General features: G+C 44.7%; 1 protein-coding gene across 1 annotated transcript in view; it reads right to left on the bottom strand.

The window, feature by feature from the left end:
• Nucleotides 1-20870, bottom strand: part of adarb2 (adenosine deaminase RNA specific B2 (inactive)) — a 171512-nt gene extending 150642 nt beyond the window's left edge. Inside the window, exon 1 of the mRNA XM_042332580.1 lies at nt 20753-20870. Coding sequence (XP_042188514.1) covers nt 20753-20870 — 118 coding nt within the window. The remainder of the gene's footprint in view (nt 1-20752) is intronic.
• Nucleotides 20871-21194: the final 324 nt, after the last annotated feature.

Genomic DNA, 21194 nt, shown 5'->3' with positions numbered 1-21194 from the left:
CTATACCTTTTTTTCCCCCCCGCAAAAAAATGTCAGGTCAACTTGAATTCTACATACAAGGTAAATTGGGCAATGTTCAAGCATTCCCAAATTAGCTGTACATTGTCAAGTGTGGTTTGGAGCCGAGGAGAAAACAATATCTTCAGTTTATTCTGCATCCGATTCCAGTTCCATTTCAGGTTCTGGAGTGCGTTAAAGCCAGCGAAAGAGAGAGCGAGCGACAGAAAAAGAGATGAGCGGGCGAGCGAGTGGGAACATGAGGAGGTGGAGAGTCATTTCGGTTTCCGACACAGGAATTTCAACAATCACTCGGGTTGAGCCAGGTGATGAGTTGAAGCCAGATACTTAATAATCCTTGCGTTTGACCAAGCAGCTTATAACATTGTTGAGACGTTTCAAAGACACTTTGGAGGATTCTGCGAAGTGTGCCGACTGTGCATTTTGTAGGGGAGCTCAGCAGTCAATTTTACACACGGCAATGTCCCACAAACAGCCACAGAATGAGTGACCAATTTTATTTGTGGAGGGCGGGCGGGTGGGGCTCGTGGGAATGTTTGTTGACCTACTTCTTCACAAGGGCAGAATGGACAATCAGGCACAAGATAATATAGAAGGCAAAGAGAGAGAAAGTGCGTGCAGGACAAGACAGCTCAAGCTTAGAGATTTAAAGAACAAGTCGGGTTTATTCAATGGCTAGGATAGGTTACCAGATAAGGTGGTAAAAGCCAGGACACCGGACTCATTTAAGAAACAGTTTGATAAGAATAATAATCCTTGGATTTGTTATTGCGCCTTGTCACGTCTTCGAAACGTCTCAGAGCGCTTCACAGAATATGCTGTAAAGTGAATTGATTGTGTATTCTGTGGGCGAAACGCACAGCAGTGTCCCACAAACAGTCGTGGATTGAAGTGACCCATTCATTACTGTTATTTTTTTGGAAGGAATTATTACTTCCGGAAAAGCGATCTGCCAATCGACTAACAACTGGGTTCCCACTCACTGCTAAGGTAAACAGAGGCGTTTGGAGTAAGGAAACTTGCCCAACATTTTGTCCTGCCCGGGAATCGAACACAGGTCTCTCACTTGCGAGGTGAGTGTTCTAACCATTGAGCTACAGGACGCCACTTGATGCTATATTAGGGAAGTGATTGGATGGATATGTTGGGATCAAATCATAGAATCTCTGGGCGTAGAAATGGACCATTCATTCAAAAGGAAGGTCATCTGTAACTCTCTCGCGATTGGCACATTGACCAGTCCTGTGTCTCCTTTGGTCCTGATCAAGCACAACATTGGCAAAGGCCTGGGAGAAGGCATCCAGACTCCAGCCTGTTCCCTTGTCCAATGTTAATGCGTGACACTGTTAATGTTAAGGGAAAACTCCCCCATCGACACTGGGTCGTTTACTTCATGGATGTTTTGGGGACATTGCTGTGTCCAAATTGGCTGTCAAGTTTTCCCACAAAATACCCGGTCACCACCCTTCGCAGCAAATCTTGTGAAGTGCTTTGAGACGTAACCCCCAGATGCGAAAAGCGCTGTATCAAATGCAAAGATTATTTATTATTATTATTATTATTATTAAAACAATAAAAAAAAGGAACAAGAGTAGAAGCACCATTATTGATAATAATAATAATAATAATAATGTTTACATTTGGTAGAGTGCCTTTCACATTGGGAGGACAGCCCCAAAGTACTTCACAGGAGATACTGTAAAGTGTAGTGACCGTGTTTTGTGGATGAATGCAGTGAGGGACAATGGCATAGCCGGGCAATGTTGCGCAGAGCAGAGCAGTCAGGGCCTTGGTTTAACATCTCATCCAAAGGATTGGACTCTCTAACAATGCAGCAAACCCTCAGCACTGCATTTTTGAGTGTCAGCTTCGACCATATGACCCCATTATACTTTACTTTGAAGATGTCTGAATGACTTGATAAGGCGCTATATCAAATGCGAGTATTATTTATTGTTATATATTTAAATTAAGGGAGCGAGCGGAGAAGAAACAGTGAAAAATGAATGGTTATGTTCCCGTCTTTCACACCCACCTATGCTGAAATACGTTTTTTCTCCTTGCAGCTTTGTTTTGGCGTGTTTATGCGGGAATTTCCTCATCCACCGCCACGTTCGGTGAGAAGACCAGCCCTTGTGCCGAAGCACATACAAGTTTGCAAAAGCTTATTTTATTTTCTATTTCTTTGCGAGAAAAGACATCCTGTTACGTGGATTTTCATTTCGCACAGAAAATATTCCAATTCTGGTTATTAACCAAACTGTTTCGAGATGAATTATAGATATGATGTTATAAAATATAATTACACCACAATGAGCGGAATGATTGCAGCTTAAAATCAGATTAAACATAATTAACTTTTTTTTAAAATGGCTTCTTTGGCCGGTCACACGTGGCATCAGTTTGGTTGTGTGACACACTGCCAACACTGCAATGCGTTTTTCCCCAATAAAACCTTTTAAACGTTAGATGTGCACATTGAATATAATACTTGCATTCGATACGGTGCCTTATCAAGCTTGTTGAGCCGTCTGAAAGTGCTTCGCAGGATTTTTCTGCGAAGTGTAGTGAGCGAACGCTGAGGCCAATTTCCACACACAGCGATTCAACCTTCAATCAAAGATGGAGTGACTGCCCGATTGTATTTCGGGATAGTTGGCTGGTGACACGGGGAGAAAACCCCCTCACCCCCCTCCCGTTTCAAATGGTGTCGTGGGATTTTTAACATCCACCCTTTTCTCCAGAGTCAACAACAATAACAACTTGCAGTTGTATTGCGCTCTTCACACGGGGTAGCGTCCCTGAGATACCCGTGCAATGGGGTGGGGGTGGGGGGGTTAAAGTGTGAGGTTCCTGCTGATAACTAGATCTGAGGGATCTCTGCTCCAATGCAACCCCAAGCGTTTCAGAATCGGAGATCCTGTGGCTCAATGTCAACGGCATTCCAGTCGTTGGCTGGATTTGATATTCAACAACAGCAACAACTTGCCCTCACATAGCGCCCTCCATGCAGGGTAGCGTCTCAGAGCGCTTAAGAGTGGCGGAGCCTGACTCCGAGCCGGGGTGGGGAGGTGGGGAGGTGGTCGTGTTAGCACAGTCGAATAGGAAAGTTTTCAGGCAGGACTTGGAAGAGGGGAGAGAGGGGGCAAGGCGGAGGGATTGAGGTAGAGCGTTCCAGAGTTTTGGGGGCATAGTGGCCGAAAGCACGACCTCCGCCGGTCATAAATATTCACTAATCTTTGAGAACGGAGGTTACAACTGCTACGTTTTGGATCCCTTTAACTTTATTCTGGGAAACCCGCAACGATGCTACATTCAAACGCGAGGGTAAATGGTGCATTCCCTGCATCCTGTGCCAGTTGCTATGAGAAAGAAAATAAACAGCAATGTCTGGTTAAGAACCCAATGAATGGCTTTTAAAACTAAACTTAGCTTGAGGTCAGTGCATGAGCCAATTGTAGAAATCGTTAAAGGGTGTAAATGCATCCAAAGAGAAACCAATTCAAGAAGGGATTACAAAATTGGGAAGAGATCCAGAGATGGCTTCTATTTCGGGAATCTCACTGACTACAAACCATGCTGGAATTGGACTTAAGTGGATTATTCTTGAGCTCATCATTTTTCTCAATGCCCTTGTTCTTTCTTTAATGCCTCATCATATCTCTATAATACCGCAATCTTAAAAGACAGTTTCACTGGTATGTTAATAGACACGGTTCATTTCGCTCCGAAGCACAATGGACATGCCCTTGAGTAGTTCCTCTGTCAGCATCTGATTAGAAATACATGGAAAGCACACAGCATGTGCTGCTCGCACAATGCATGGCAGTCTGCATTCATATGTGACCAAAAAAAAAAAAAAAATCCTATTTTGGTTTGATCAAGGGCAAGACATTATGAACGTGTATTACTCCAATTTACAGTCCACGTTCGTTCATTAAGCAGCATTAAAGCATCGCATTTCCTCTTCACCAACAACAAACTGAATTTATACAACGCCTTCGCCTAGGTCACTATGCCCGGCACTTTGGGATGTCCTCCCTATGTGAAAGGCACTCTATAATTTTGTTGTTGTTGTGGGTCAATCTACCCGGGCGCTTTCAGAGCGTTACGGTCTGGATGTTCACCTGGGAAGAAAGTGGGAGGAAGATGTGATCGAAGAGGTAGTTTTTAAGGTGGGATCTGAAGGTACCTCGAGAGGCGGAGGCGGAGGGATAGAGGCAGAGAGTTCTAGAGTTTTGGGGGCGTGATGAATCATGGCTCAGTCACCGATGGTTCAATGCTCTGGTAAAAAAAACTGAAAATTAATTGGTGCAGGAAAATATGAAGAGGTGAACACTTGTTTGATTGTTCACCGGTAAATTATAATTTGTCGCACAGAATATGCTGACACCCCAATGTAGCGCTGGGAGTCAGTTCCACTACAATATCAAAGGTGCCGTCGAATAAAATTGGTCACTCACTTTTATAGCTGTTTGTGGGCATACTGTCTGTAAATTGGTTGCTGCGTTCACATACAAAATATACAGTCACTGCACTGTACAGTAAATCCTGCGAAGCGCTTTGAGACGACCTCTGGTGTGAAAGTTGCTCTGTCAATCAATTATTAATCATTATTATTATTTATTATTGTTACTACTACATGCATCAACCGCCCTCAGGTTAGTAAACCCACAAGAATACTTTAGGATGCAACAAGACAGTAGGACAAGAGGATGTAGGTTTATGCCGTAAAGGGCAATTTCAGGTCAAGTACCAAAAAGGAAAAGATTTTTTTTTAATCCAGAGGTTAATCAGCAACCGGAACAGGTTCCCAGGAAAGGTGGTAGAGGCCAGGACACCGGACTCATTTAGAAAAGCGGCTTCATGCTGTGATGAGGAGGGGGGGAAAGGACGGACGTTGTGGAGAGACAAAATGATTCAAGCCAGTCTCGTGATCCTGTGATGTCTCGCCCCATCAGTGCTCAGGCCTCATTCCGCTTACCATGGCTCAATCTCTAAAGGATCATGTTCTGCATGATCCTACCCCCACCTTCCCTGCTTTCCACCCCTCCTGATCCCAACCACCAGCTCGGGTGTGGATTTCTGACCGTCCAGCGCCTTGGGACCTCCGCCTTATTTTTTTCTCGAGGGATTATTATCAGGCGTGTGGAGTAAGGAAACTTGCCCAGGGTTTCGCCCCCTGCCGGGAATCGAACCCAGATCTCTCGCTTGCGAGGCGAGTGCTCTAACCAACTGAGCTACAGGACTCCACTGTAGCTGTCCACTGTTTGTTGTTATCCTGTGATAAACCCAGTGATAATCTTGGTTTCTTTCAGTTCCTCAGTGAAGCAGTTTAGAAGCCCAAGCCCGACATCACCCTTAGCACTTTTCCTTGACTTATTTGGCTTCCCTTCTGACTTTGCAGCCTTGGTTATGTACTGCGCTAAAGGGCTCGGCCGTTAACTAGGTTTCGACGACTGAGAAGAAAAACGATAGCAGGGATTAATGTCAGAAGAAATCAGAATGGTAAATAATAAATGCACACAGCACTTCATCCCCTTATGTTTCTGAAGTGCGTAAGAGCCATCTCTTCTCCATTATCTCAAGTTTTGACAGATGCCACAGGTAAAGTCATGTTTGAGTCGTTTATCATGGCCTAATGTTCTATGGCCGCATCGAGTAAAGAACAGATAACTGTTCTGACATGAATTTGGAAGGGTGATAAATTGATGTGCTCATCTGCTTGTAGTACCTGCTGGTTCATGATAAACACAGCACTCAACACCCAACAGCCCGCCCTTCCCTGGCTTAAACAAGTCAATTTCTCATTGCACGTCTCCATGGCTTTTCCATTAACTTTTAAGGAACGCTTTTTAAAGACCGCTTTACATTCCAATAACAGTCTTAATATTTTGCCGTGCCTCCTGGCATTCATAAGAGTCTAGCTAATGTCTGAAAGTTATACAAAATCTGTTCAAACCATCCATGCACTCTACGTTTTCTCTGCTGGTGAGGGGGCATTGAAGTGCAGACTAAAATGTTGGTGGCAGGGAGGAGCTCGTTGGTAAACCTGACCAGTGGGTAATCCACTTTTCTCCTCCATTTTCTAAAAATAAAATAAAATTGGTCACTCAATCCACGACTGTCTATGGGACACGCCAGACAGCTGTGGCTGCCACGTTTCGCCCACAAAATACACAGTCAATTCACTTTACAGTATATTCTGTGAAGTGCTTTGAGTCGTCTCAAGGTGCTATATAAAATTTCAAAGATTATTATTATTATTATTATTTTCATTTCAGCCCAACTCAATATTCATATCAACTCGCTCAATGGATCAAAGACATCTCAACAACAATTGGTACTTGTATACAGCAGTGCCCTTCATGTAGGATAATGTGTTGGGTGTTTAAATCTCCTCACTGCAAAGACCGCAAGATGCATTAAGAGCCTTTCATACACTGTGATGTCTCAGAGCGTTTTAGAGAGAAGAGGAAGCACCTCAGGTACCAAGCTGTGAAGGGGTCGGGAGACAACAGAATGTCAAAGAGAGAGGTTTCACTTAGCTTTTGAGGATAAATAAGAGGATGAAATAGAGAAATGGAGTTCCTGAGGGTGGAGGTATAGCAGTTTAAAGTTCAGCCACCATTGGTAGGGTGGAAGGGATCGATTGCATGATATATAATAATAATCCTTGCATTTGATGTAGCGCCTTATCGCGTCTTCGAGACGTCTCAAAAGCGCTTCGCAGAATATCCTGTAAAGTGAATTGACTGTATATTTTGTGGGCGAAACGCGGCAGCCAATTGCACACGGCAGCGTCCCCACAAACAGCCGTGGATTGATTGACCGATTTATTATTTTTTTGGGGGTGTTGAGACCCTTTTTGAAAATTGAGTCCAGTACAAGTTAGGGCGAAGGGGATTATTTTTTTTCCTGTGGAGATTGGAATTAGAGCTCCGGGCTCTGAGTTGAATGCAGCCTTCCCAGCACTCGATCTGTCAGGTCTCTAGATTATAGTGTACTCACAAGATTTAATGTAATTGTATTGCAAGGATATATTTTTCTCTTAAGGCTATCTGAGGGTTGGACTTGTGTTTACACTCCCACTGTCAACTCCTTTGTGTTAAACCCAACAGGGCAAACAAGTTGCAAGGGAACGTTATGATTTTGCCAGCGCCTGAATGAGACGTGTGTTATCCAAGTAAGAGACTAACTCTGTTTTTTTTTATTTTAAAGCAGATGGAACAGATTAAGGGACGAAAGAAATATTAACCTAGACAAATATATTTTAATATGTTCTGTTGTGACACATTGTAATAAATGATTTGGGCAGCCTAACTCCCTAAAGTATGTTTTCTGTAATTTGCTTTATACTTTTTAATGAATATTAAATTGCTTGCATACTGGGATGGAAGGACAAATGTTGCAGTGTATTTTCGCCTCCAAATGATGGTGATTAACTCCTCTTTGTATATAATCTGAAAACCGTACCTCTGATACCTCACTCGAGGGATCATCCTTTACAATATATTTAATGTCAATTTGCAGTCAACCCACATTACAATATGTTCTGTGAAGCGCTTTGAGACGTCTCAAGGATGTGATAAGGTGCTATATCAAATACAAGGATGATTATTATTATTATTACTATTCTTGGAACAGAGAAGGGAGTTTCTCCGGTGAACTGGCCAAAAATCCCACCAAATAAAATTGGCCATTCACTTCATAACTTTCCGTGGGGCTTTGTTGCGCACAACTTGGCTGCCACATTCACCAACCAATTACACATTCACTACACTTTACAGTAAATGTCATGTGTTTTCAGATGTCTTCCTAATATGAAAGGCGCTATTGCGAACTAGATAAATATCTAAAAAGGGTTAAACTACAGTGTGGGTGGAAAGGGCAGCCTGAAAGGATGGCTCTCAAAAGAGCCAGCACAGACATGATGGACCAAATGGTCTTCTTCCGTGCTGTAAATTTCTCTGGTTCTACGTACGGTTCAATATCAAATGTAAGTTCCCGTATTATTATCACATACATTCTATGCAGCCATTATATAGAGGGCCAATATGTTGGTGAGTCAAAACTTGTTATCAATCCATTTACCTGGACAGATTAAAACAAATTAATATTTGCGCGTTTATAACCTAAACTGCACAAGTCAATTAAGTGAATGGCCAATTTTATCTGGGGGATTGTCAGCCAGGACACTGGGGAGAAACTCCATTCCTTTTTGAATAGTGCTGTGGGATCTTTAATATTCACCTGATCAGGGAGAAGGGAACTTGGTTTAACATCTCATCCGAAGGATGGCACCTCAAATATTGCAGCAACCACCTCCCCACCCACCTCACCCAGCGAGCGCCGTGTAGGAATATCACCCAACACTCTATGATTTCAAAGACCCGATGTGGGGCTTGAACCCACCCCCTTCGTCGTGGAGCCAAGAATGCTACCGTCTGAGCCAGACAGACACACATTTATTTAACGGTTATGTAAGATATCTATTTAAGTCAATATCTAAGGCCCTGCCTGCACTGAAATGTATAGTGAAACTGAAACTGCAAGGAAATTTCATGCTTTGGGTTGAACACGGGACTGGATAGAGGAATCTAATGATCTGTAGCTGGGCAGCCAAAGTATGATGCATTACTTTGATGCACTGTCTTCAGATGAACAACCTTAATTCTGTCTGTCTGAGGGTATGACCTTCAGACTTGGCATTGCACAGTGTTATCGACGTGCTTCGGAAGTGCGGAGTCTGGAAACACGCTGAGCTTCAATGTAAACCCTCAACAAGAAGCAACAACAACTCGTTTGAAGTTATATATTTTCACTATTTCTAAGCAGCACACAAAGGGGGTTTCTCAAACCTAGAGGCCATTAATCATTAGAAAGAGACTGGGTTGGTTCAGTGGGTTAGAACACACTTCTTTTAACCTCTGGGTCCTGAATTAACATTTAATTTGGACAGATAGGATGCTGGTATTCTATCTCTCCTCCTCACTCTCTCGCTCTGTCTTAAACAGAGAGGCTTTATGCAATCTTAGACTTGCTTTGTGAATTCCCCAGATTACGCTGGTGTAAAATTCAGTGTTGCAGTCACTAATTGGCCAATAAAAATGAACGGTCAGTTTGGTGGAGGAAGCAATGTTCTTCTGTGATTGCAATTTAGGCATTTTGCTAACGCAATACAGTCGGGTAGAACTATAATAATAATAATAATAATAATACTTGCAGTTTGATATAGTACCTTATCATGTCGTCAAAATGCTTCACAAGATTTACTGTAAAGAGTAGCGATTATGTATTTTGCAGGCAAACAAAGCTATGTACAACACAGTATGAGGCCACTTTGCCCATTTTTATAGGCTGGCATTTGCTTTTTGAGATATTTGAAGTGCTTTGATATGTTCTCCTGACGTGAAAGATGTTATATAAAGCTAAAATTGTTGTTATTGCTGCTCCTTCAAGAAGCCATTCATCCTAATCCTTAGTTCTTTCTAGGTACCCTATAACACTACTGCTACTAATAATAATAATAATCCTTGCATTTGATATAGCATCTTATCATGTTGTTTAAAAGTCTCGCTTTTTACAAGAATACACTGTAAAGCGAATTGACTGTATATTTTGTGGGCAAAACACAGCAGCCAATTGCGCACAGCAGCAGTGTCCCAAAAACAGTCGTGGATTGAAGTGACCACATTATCAATTATTCTTACTTTTTGAAGGAATTATTACCTCCGGAAAAGCGATCCGCCAATCGACTAACAACCGAGTTCCTACTTACTGCTAAGTAAACAGGCATGTGGAGTAAGGAAACTTGCCCAACGTTTCGCCCTGCCCGGGAATCAAACCCAGGTCCTCTCGCTAGCGAGGCAAGTACTCTCACCACTGAGCCACGAGACTCCAGGAACACATCTAATCTATTACACACCTTCTCTGCTCAAATGGCATTTTGCACTGTGTTGAATCCTGATGAATCAACTTTCCCAGAAGAAGTTGTGGGTGTTGGAAGCTGTTGAGGTTGAAACGCCTCGGCCAGCTTCATTGATTCATGCGTCCCGAGTAAATTAATTGGTTTTTTTGTAGACGTAAATAACATTTAATAGGGCTTTTCTTACAGTGAATTGTTTATGACCCCTCCCTCCTCTGCACAAGACAAATCCTACTCTGCTTGCTTGGTATCAGATTGCCATCATTCATAGTAAAACACGGTGATCATTAATTGTACTGCAGTCAGGTCCTGGCTGTACACTTAACCACAACAACAAATCTGTGCTCCTTTTTAACTGCTCTCTATTTACTCTTGCTTCAGTGACCATTCCCCCACACCCCCCCCCCCCCCATTTCATCCTGGTAATAATTAATTGAAAGCACTGTGTGTACGTTATTGAGGAGATTACGCTGAAATTATAGAAATGTAGGAATACGATTGTTTTTTTTTTGACAGCCGGGTGTCTGACACACGCGGAAACCCATCACTGAGCTTAAGAGTCCGCAAACCAAGCTGAAATTTCCAATGCATCCCACCTGCACATGGAGATCCCAGATATAGGTTGTTAGAATGGAATGCGCACTCTCTCCCGGGAGGAATGCATCCTGCTTTACCTAAGTATTAATAAGAGTAAGCTTCAACGGGCTTGTCCTGCCACTGTGCTGGTTTATGGCAGAGCTTTTACCCTTCTAATCCTATTTCTCAGCCTTTACTCCACATCTCGAATCGCTTTAGTTCTCAACTCCCTATCCATCTTCCTGTTGAACACCTCAGTTCATTTCACTTCTGTTGGGTCAGCCGGTGGTCCGACACATCGGGAAACCCATCGCCGTGCTTAAGAGTGGAGCATCCAAACCCAACTGAGAATTCCATGCATCTCAACTACACCTGGAAATTCCTGGGACCTTTATTGGAATGGAATGCGCTGGAGGGATCCATCATGCTTATTCCAGAAAGCATTCGGCACAGGTTGGCAACAGCCCAGAGTGTGCGTTGGGGGTAACTGCTGGAGTCTGACCAGCGAAAACCACGTAGCTTGCCATTGACATTGCTGACTGGCAAGCTTCCCCTCTGCTTGTCCAGCTAGGACCACCCTACTCATTCGGGCTTTGGCTTAAGGGTTAACAGGAGCTGAGTGGGAAGAGTCCCAAGGTGCTGAGAAATCCGTTTGCTGTGCTACAATATTTCTAGCTGAGGACTTGTTACCGATCCAAAGACTGAAGTCATTTACCTTTGTATTAATTATCCCTTCCCAGAGCAGAAAGATTCAGTATCAGCCAGAGCAGACAAGACTGCGTTCCTTCAAACCGTCAGCTATTAGCTGGTAAATACAATCAAATCCCTGCTGTCGTTTTCTATTTAATCTGTAGTATTGGAGAGTGCTCACAGGAACCATAAGTCGAGTGTTAAATTAGAAGAGAGAAGCAAAGGAACTATTAAAATGCACTGTAAAGCCTGGCAAAATGCAGCACAGGCCGTTAAGGTAATTGAAAGGTCACACACTCGAGAGGGTAAATAGTTCATCATTCGAAATTAACCATTTCAACCATTTCAAATTAGAATTAAAAGAAAAGTAAACCCTTTGCCGCGCCACCTTTTCTTCTAATCAGAACGTACCCGTGTTTTGTTCCGTCGACTGATAAAATCGGTCGTTCACTTCACGGCCGTTTATGAGGCAGTGGTCAGCGCAAATTTGCCTTCAAACACAAAGCCACTACACTTCGCAGTAAGTCCTGTGAAGCGCTTTGAGACGTTCTCCCGAAGTGAAAGGCACTCTGTTAAATACGAGGATTGTTATTTATTATTGTCTCAGTTATAATAATAATCCTTGCCTTGGTGTAGCGCCTTTCGTGACGGTCGGACGTCTCAAAGGACACACTGTAAAGTGTGGTGACTGTATGTTTTGGTAGTTTTGTAGTTCGCAAAAATTAAGTAAATGATTCTATTCTTGGATAAAATGTCTCTTTTATCTGACGTCTATTTGTTTCATCCAGGGTCGATTTGTAAGGACTGTATTTGTGTTGTTTGATCTGTTAACTCAGCTTGACGTGTTGCGGGGGGGTTTGACCGCTGAATCAAGAATGAGCCTCAGGGTGGAGAGTCCAACGCTGCAGCTAATAAATCATCCCAAATAAAACATTCAGGTGGGTGAGTCGATGCCAAGGGGCCAAACACCTTTGGAGGATAATATTTCCATGGACACAATGGGAAGATTTCAATCTGTAGATTAAATCGGATTACAAAAAACAAAGCACTGTTGCAAGAGGCAACAAGCCCAGCGTGAAACTGAAGCTTTGTAGTGCTGAGAAGAATTGATCTATATGGGTTTACCATTTAAGCGCTGTCTTTAGGGGAGTGACTAATAAGCTTTTATTACCTTACTGTCACAGGCGATGTTGTTACCCAGTCTGATGAAATATTCTTCAGAGAGTTTCTTTTAATACTTTATTTTTTGATGTTCATGAAGAGCCCCGTAAGTGAATATTTTTTTTTACTTTAATACCAACTAAGTCAGAATAGATCCTTTGGGGCGTTTCGGGCTGAAATGAATACACTTCAAAGGATTTTTTTTTGTTGCAGGATATTGAAACAGATGTTCGCCATGGGACAAAGGTTTAAACACTGATCAGCCACTGTTTTCTTTACGATTAGAGCTGTAACGCAGATAAATGCCATTCAGAGGAACAGAGAATTTCAAAGGTTTTGTGGCTCAGTCTGTTGATCTTTCTAAATTTGTTACAATTTGCGTTATTACTAGAGGGATTTTATTTTATGCGAGCTCAGATTACACTTATCAGTTAGCTGCACTCAGACACGGTTTTATTCTTGAGCGACGGAAACGCAAGGTCAATAGCTACTTTTGTCCTTGGTTTTTGCAGTAGCAAAGCCAATGCCAAGGAAAAGCAAAGGGAGATGGATGCCCAGGTTTCCAGATAGCCACTTGCCAAGCCCTACTGCTTCCCCTTAGAATAATTCAAGTCACTGCATTTAACCTTGAATTGCGTGGACCATGCTGTTTGTGGCAATGCGACGACAACAACTCACTTATATAGCGAAATCCACTCAGGGTAGAGTCTCAGAGCGCTTAACAGTGGTGGAGCCTGATTTCGAGCCAGGGGCATGGTTGGGGGCGGAGTGGGGGGTTGGGGGGGGAGGTGGCCGTAAGCACGGTCGAAGAGGAAGGTTTTCAGGTGGGGCTTGAAGAACGGGAGAGAGTGGGTAAGGCGGAGGGATTGAGGGAGAGTGTTCCTGAGTTTCGGGGCGTAGTGGCTGAAAGCGCGACCTCCGATGGTGGGGGGAAGGTTGCGAGGTACGAGCAGGAAGCCGGTGCCAGTCCATCGGACTCGCTGGGTGGTGGATTGGGGAGTGAGGAGGTTGGAGAGGTAGGGAGGTGCCAGAGAGGGAAGGGCCACTCATGTAGGGAGGACGTCTCAAAGCGTTTCACAGGATTTACTGAAAAGTGTAGTGACTGGGTAATTTTTTAGGCGAACAGTTTGCACGCGACACTGACCCACATACAGCGAATGAACAACTGCATTTGAGAGACGACTGGCCAGGACACGGACAGCAATTCCCTTCTCTTTCAAATAAGTTCCATCGTTTCTTTCAGGTCCATCTGATAAGGCAGAGGAATCTCATCAGAAGGACGGTACCTCCAACCATGCAGTCAGCCCCCAGCACCACATTGGAGCGTCAGTGGAGAGACTATATGAGTTCAAAATCCTGATCTGGGGCTCGAACTCATCTAACTCGGAGGCGAGAGTGCTAATAACTTTGATCCTTCACTTGCTTCTTGGCTGTTTGTAGGACGTTACTGTACATATATTGGCTGATGCTTTTGCCTACAAAATACAATCAGTTCAAAGTACAGTGCAAAATTAAGTACAATCGGTTCACTTTACAGTATATTTTGTGAAACATTTTGAGATGTGAGGGAAAAAGGTGCTACATCAAACGCAAGGATTATTATTATTATTTCAATTGGCTTGCCTTTAGTCTGTTTTCTTTGGATATCTAGTCCGCTATTCTTTTTCCTCTTCTCTCCCAACTCCCCTCTGGACAGCCTTGAACTCACGAGAAGCAAATCCTTAACAACTTCTCTGCAGTTGCTCCTTGGCAAAATTTACTGCCGGAAAAATATATGTGACCAACGCAATGCATTTGATTAATATAGTCTGGATCAAACAACGTACCCATCGCTTAGGTATTACAACCCACAACTCCAAAGCTTCCTCCAGCAGTTGTTGGCTGCTGATAAGAAAATATTAAAGGCCACATTAAACTACTCAATTTACGCTTTCAGCTTTGTTTCTGTGCCATCCTTGCCGCATGTTAACGCTGTGTAAAAAAATAAATTGTGGTCAAAATTGTGTTACCCCTGAGCAGTCCATCCTAAATCCAGCTGAAAACCTAAGACTGGCACTATTCTTGAGAGTCATGGGTGGCGGGGAGGGCAATTTTATGAGGGCAGACAAATTGCCTTTCTGATCTTGTTAAAGGGATACTGACCTGACTTAATATGAGTTTTGTCATGAATAAATAACAATATTTGCATTTGATGTTGCATCTTATCATGTCAAAACATCTCAAAGCACTTCACTGTAATCACTGTTGAGTGCAGTGATTGTAAATTTATAGGTAACCGCATGGAGGATCGTCAGTTTGGACATCAGGACAAACTCCCTTCTCTTTTCGAGTAATGTTATTTTTTTTAACGTCCACCTGACCAGACAGATGAGACCTCGGCTTGACTCCTCTGACAATTCAGCGCTCCCCCAGCACAGCACTGGTTCGTCAGCATAGACCAAGGATACCAAGCTGTCCAAGTGATGCTCTCTCGCACGATCAAAGGAGACAAGAGGAAGAAGTCATAGAACTTCAGTTCTTGAGTCCCAATTAAAAATGAAGTCCGAGGCACAAAGTATTAAATGCGTCTCAGGATAAAGATATCAATTTTAATGTTTAAACTGTGGTAACTACTGCTCTTCCCCTTGTTTTTATTGAGCATGTGTGAGACGCCACCTAGCAGCGATCGACCGGTTGGAAGACTCCTGGTTCTAGACTGTGAGCTCAAAGTCCCTGACCTGGGAATTGAACCCACAGCCTCTTTGGAGCTCAACTAGCAAGAAAACACACTACAAAGCACACAGTGACTGCAATATCCTGTAAACCGCTTTGGCGAGTTGTACTGACTTGAAAGTTTCTGCACCAAATGTAAGGATTATTATTATTATTGTTAAGGTGAAATGCTTGGCAAGAGAATATTAGAATCGAGTCCACTCTCTGTGACGGTCTCCAGTCCGGTTCCTGAGCCAGACTGGTCTGCAGTATTCCAGGGCACTGCTGATGACAGCACAGGACCTGGAAGGGCAGACCAGTCACTGGGGGCAGGGAATCCTCCCACTCAGCTCCTGCTAACCCTGCAAGCCAAAGCCCTAAATGGGTAGGGTGGTCCTAGCTGGACAAGCAGCGGAGGAAAAGAAGACAGGACTGACCGCACATTTGCTGCTGCCCCCTCTCCAACATCAATGGCTGCCAGCAGATATTCAAGATTCACGGAGACACACACACACACACTGTTCATTTTTTTCTTCTGAGAATCTCAGGGGTTCATTTCAGATGCAGACAGTGATCAGAGCAGCGTAAACCGCCACAAATGTGTGGCTTCAGCAGCCTTCATTTCTGCACTGCTGTTTGCACAGGACCGGTGTTAAATAAAAGAATCTACACAGATCTGCACTAAACAGTCCCAGGCCAGTATTTCCAAAGGCACATTAGAAGCCGTATTTACACTGCTGGAAGCGATGCGAATTGGTTTCAGCAGTAAAATGACTGAGAGCAGGAAATGACAACGACGTGTAATGCTGATAAAATGCCGTCGCACCATCTAATGCTAACGGGATTCCTGAACTGTTCTCGGATGATCCAGAGAAACCACCGAGGGCTTTTAGGGTGTTGGATGTCAGTGGTGTCTTCAAGTGCCACGTTGGGACTTTACACTCAAAATCCAGGCTGAGACTGGATTGTTGGAGGTGTCGTCCTCTAGATGAGACGTTAAACCGAGGACCCGTCTGCCTCTTTGGGTGAATGTTAAAGGATCCCAGTGGCACTATTCGACAATCCGAGGCCAACAATCCCCCAGATAAAGTTGACGATTGTTTGTGGGACATTGTTAGGCCCACATTGGCTGCCATATTCACCTACATAAACACAGCGAATCCTGTGATTATACATCAGATTCCAACACACGTTGTGCAGTGTGGAACCCATTTGCGCACTCCCGTAAATGGCCGCTTGCGCATTATTTGCGTCTACCTACGAAATACTGCTGCTTTACAGTAAATCCTGTGAAGCGCATGGAGACGTCCTCCGGATATGAGAGCCGCTATATCGGGTGCGAGGATTACCGTTACGTTTCGAAAGCGCGTTTGCTACAGGAGAAAGGTACCATCCATTTTGCACCGTTGAGCTCTGCAGGCCGTGCTCTGTGCAAGATCAGTACGCCTCCAACATGATGGAGGGATTTATATAATATAATATGATATATTACACATTTATGTACAGTGCCTATCACGTCAGGAAGATACCTCAAAGGGCTCGAGACTCGCTGTCAACGCAGAATATCTTGACAATGTGAAAGAGTGCCTCGGAATTTCAGAAGATAAAGCCTGAACATCAACACTGCATATAATAACACGGTTCAGCATTATGAAATAACACATTGCCTTGTGTCTGAAGGCTTTAGTTTCGACTCATAATATCCTGAAGGCCATTTTCTTTTAACAATAGAGCCCAAATTCCACATAACCTCTTCCTTCTCCCTGCTATTTTTGGCCAACGTCTTTAAAGCTCGCTTTTCCGTGCCCTGTGTCCATCACGATATCCGTCAAGAGATTTGAGACAATCCTCTTTGTGAGAGGTTCGATATAAATTCAAGGTTGACTTTTTTTATGCATAATACACAGGCGAGAACAAACAGTTGATATTGACTGAATATTGTGAAAGTCGGGTAGAGACCGTAAAGAGGTCAAATTGTTGTATTCCTTAACAACTTATTCTCCTGTTCCTTATTTAGGCACAAGATTGAAATACCTCCCCTCCTCCCTCACCCCGATGACTTCTTAATAGCAGTAACCTCCAGTTTTGACCCAATATTTCTGATTATCACCATCTTTACAACTCTACTGACTGGCCACTCCCTTTACTCAGTATGTACTGGTCTGCTACGTGCCCTCTACCTTATCCAAATCACAATCAGCAGATGGGCTTTCAGCCATTCTGCCCCCAACTCCATCCCGGAGTCCCTCTGAATCACCCCGTCCTTCCAAGTTGAAAGCCTGCCTCAAGACGTTCGCCTTTGACTACAACAACAAATTACATATGTGTAGTGCCTTTCACGTCAGGAGGACGTCCCAGGGCGCTGGACAGTCAGGGATTTGGACCCGAGCTGGTGGCTGTGATCAGGAGGGGGTGGAGGGTGGGGAGGGTAGGCGTAGGAGGGTGATTGAAGACCCAGTCAAAGAAGAGGGTCTTGCGACGTGCCTCGAAGGAGGCAAGGGAAGGAGTGAGACGACAGGACTCTGGAATGGAGCTCCAAAAGGTGGGGAGCAGAGAGCTGAAGGCTCGACTGCTTTGTGTCTTATTTCTCTCTCCACTCTCCCTCCCTCTGGTTAATTATTTATCAGGGGTGAGGAATGCAACAGAGGTGCCGTCCTTTGGATGAGACGTTAAACAGAAGTCCCCTTCCGGGTGGACGTTAAAGATCCCATGGCACCATTCGAAAAGAGGAGGGAGTTTCTGACGGTGTCCCAGCCAACAAAGCCCCAAATAAATTTGGTCATCCCCCAAATAACTAGAGCCAAACAACTCGACATTGGAGTTGACGTTTCTGCGTCTGTTTTCCATGACTATTGCCTGGACAGCCGTTGTTGGAGCTCCAAAGTGATACAAACTGAGCTGGAATTCAAGGTGGCTTGTACATGACACTTTCAACGTTTACAAGCGAGAGACGGGGGGGGAGGGGGGGGGGCGGCGCGGGGGTGGGGGGGGGGTTTACAGGGCAACCAATTTCAGTGCCTTGCTGGGCACGGGTTTGCCCAACCTGTGGTTATCAGAAGTACAGAGCACTTCAAGTCACACAGTTTACGCAGGAAGTAACATCAGAGGTGACTTTACATCATGGAAGTGGGTCTCCGCTCGGCTGTCGTCTCGGATCTGATGTAATGGATGGGGCCTCCTTTCTCGGATCCTAACATTGGGTGAGGTTACAAGGGGGGTGGGTGGGGGTGGGGGGTGGGGAGGGTGGGGGAGGGAGAGGGGGCAGAAGGGCAGTAAATCTCCCTGTGTTTCCAAACATATATGAACCTCATTCCTGTCGTGAGGAACGGGATGTATTGAGGAACGCGCCACACGCGCGCGCACAAAAAACAGATGAGAATAATGTTCCGCCAGACAGTTCAAGCACAGGAAGCAGCGAGCTCGGTGCAAAGATTTGACAACCTGAGCAACATACTCTGTTTACGGCCCCGGGGGTGGGGGGGGGGGGGGAGAGATAGTCTGCGTATGGCAGACACGGAAACTTAACGCAAATATCTTCGGGGGAGGAAGGCTACAGCAAATCCAGCATCTTTTTTTTTTAGTTACGAAGTGCTAAGCAGCTGAGCGGGAGTTCCTCAAGTAGTGTTTTGATTGAGTTTGTTTGTTTGCGTATAATTTAAGGTCGGAACTACTCGCCCCTTGAGGCTGGTAGGGTAGGAAGCATAGGCCTCTCAAGCTTTCCACCAGCTGCTAACTGTAGCAGCTGCCGTGATTGTCAGATACATATCTGTTTCTGTGAGCGATTGAACCCCCCCCCCCCCCACCCAACCCCTACACACAGGCTCCCCCTCCCTCTCTGGGGGGAGGTGGGGGTACGTTTTATCTCTGTGCGGCGCTCCCTCTTACGGTTGTGCTCTAGAACCGCCAACACCTGCCCAGCGACGGTGGGAGAGCTCCATTGACGACGCAGGCTCGACCCCTGAACGAGAACCGCCGACGACGTCGGGTTTAACAGCGTTTGGAACGGATCGATTTCACGGACCTCACATTCGCCTCCAAATCGCTTCACGCTTCACGCCCCAGCACCCCCGAGACCTCTCCAACCCGCTCATTTCTCCACGCCTCAACCATCTCACGTCCCCTAACTGGCTCAGGCCTTGTGCGTGTCCCTCGACCCCTCCGCTGCCCCGTCAGCGACCGCGCCTTGAGTCACAGCTCCCCCGAACCTCTGGAATTCCCGGCCTCAATCCCCCCATCTTTGCTCCCTCCTTACCCGTCTTCAGATCGCTTCTGAAGACTTTCCTCTTCGGCCGTGCCTATGTCACCTCCCCTTACTCACCGGCTCCATCAAACTATTCCATAGTTAAAGCACTCCAAGGCGCTACCTTTGAAGGACGTTATATTGACGTAAGATGTTGCTGTTGCTAACAACGTCATTATTCACAATCTCTGTGGACCAGCCCTTTACTGTAAGATGTTTCGCCGACTTGATAAAGGTTGTATCAAATGGAAAGTTTATTTATTACTACTAATATTGTTTAGTTTTTGATATCCGATTAATATAAGAAGGGCAGGCTGTATAACTGAAGGTCTTGCATGAATGTTTACTAATAGTAACATCGAGTCCCATAATGTCCTGGTTAACAGTTTCCCAAATAAAACTGGTCATGACTATTTGTGGGAAATTGCTGCATACAAATTGGGAGCCGTGTGAATCTACAAAATGCACAGTCACTACGCTTCACTGAAAACCCCGTGAAGCATTTTGAGACGTTACCCCAACGTGAGAGGCACTATATCACATGCAAAGATTACAACCACAATATATTCTGTAAAACGTTAGTAACAGTCCTTACATTTGAAATAGCGTGTTATCATACTGAGACATCTCAGAACCCTTCACAAGATTTACTGTAAAGTGTAGTGACTGTGTATTTCGTAGGTGCACGGAAACATCACACAAACAGCCATGCAGTGAATGACAATTTCATTGTGGGTGGGTGGGGGGGGGGTGTTGTTGGCTGGGCACCATGAGAACCCCCCCTTCTCCTTTCTTTGGATCTTTAACGTCCACCTGAAGAGGCAGTTTAACTCTTCACATAACTCTGTTTAAATCCGAAGGACATCACCTCCGTCAAAACAGTGCACCGAGCACTGCCTTGGAGCGCCAGCCAGTTACTTACGGGGCTCTACGTACAATCTTGTACTGCCCTGACCATTCGTGTTACGACGACATGAAGCTTCGTTCAGTAAAAGCCGAGCGGTAACAAAATAAAAAGGACCGAAAGCCCTGGCGACTAAATTTCTGTGTAAACAGGATGCTCCGAGATGATATTTTTCTGTTCTCTCAGATTAAATATATCTCATCCAAAGATTTATACGGGCACTTTATAGCTTCTGCAAATGACTGTCTCAGCGCTGCAAAGTAATTCCAGCCTGTCATATTTGTCTTTAGAAATTGTAACAAATTATGGTGATTTATAACATCAAACTCTTCTCTTCCATTTCTCCCCCCAGATGGGTCTGTCGCTGATGGCAAGATTCTGGGCCATTCATTTATTCTGTGCGCTGGGTGACAGCCAGACATGTTTCATCTCTCCCTGATGACACTCTCCTTCCCTTTGAGGGGAGGTTGTCAACATAACTCGAGCTGTCAGATTCCTTTGTTAGGCCCTGAAACAAATCTACCGCTGGAGTCTCCTTCACTACCTGCAAAACTGCTAATGAGGTGCGACTTGTCTCGGAAGCCCAGGTCCCGGGCAAACATGGCCAGCCTGTGACCTGCCGTGCTCCTCTCCTGGTCAATGAACGTCAGCACATCATCCATCACGTCTGGAGAAGATTCGCTCTCCCGAAAATACTTCACGTGTCACACAATGTGTCGGAAACTAGCTCGGTTTCTGATGGCCGGAAGAATATTTTTAACACTTGCCCCACCGACAAAACAGCCCCAACAGTAACTGAGAGTACACAAGAATATATATTATTTTTAAAAAAATCCACGACTGTTTGCGGGACACCGCTGTGCACAATCAGCTGCTGCGTTTCGCCCGCAAAATACACAGTCAATCCACTTTTTTTTTGTTGCTGTTGTGGGGTCAGTCCTGTGGCTTATTGGTTAGAGCACTCGCCTCTCAAGCGAGGGGACCCG

This window comes from Callorhinchus milii, unplaced genomic scaffold (assembly GCF_018977255.1).
Source record: "Callorhinchus milii isolate IMCB2004 unplaced genomic scaffold, IMCB_Cmil_1.0 Scaffold2, whole genome shotgun sequence".
Classification (NCBI taxonomy): domain Eukaryota; kingdom Metazoa; phylum Chordata; class Chondrichthyes; order Chimaeriformes; family Callorhinchidae; genus Callorhinchus; species Callorhinchus milii.
Note: the sequence above shows the minus strand (reverse complement) of the source record. Positions and strands in the feature narration are given on the sequence as shown.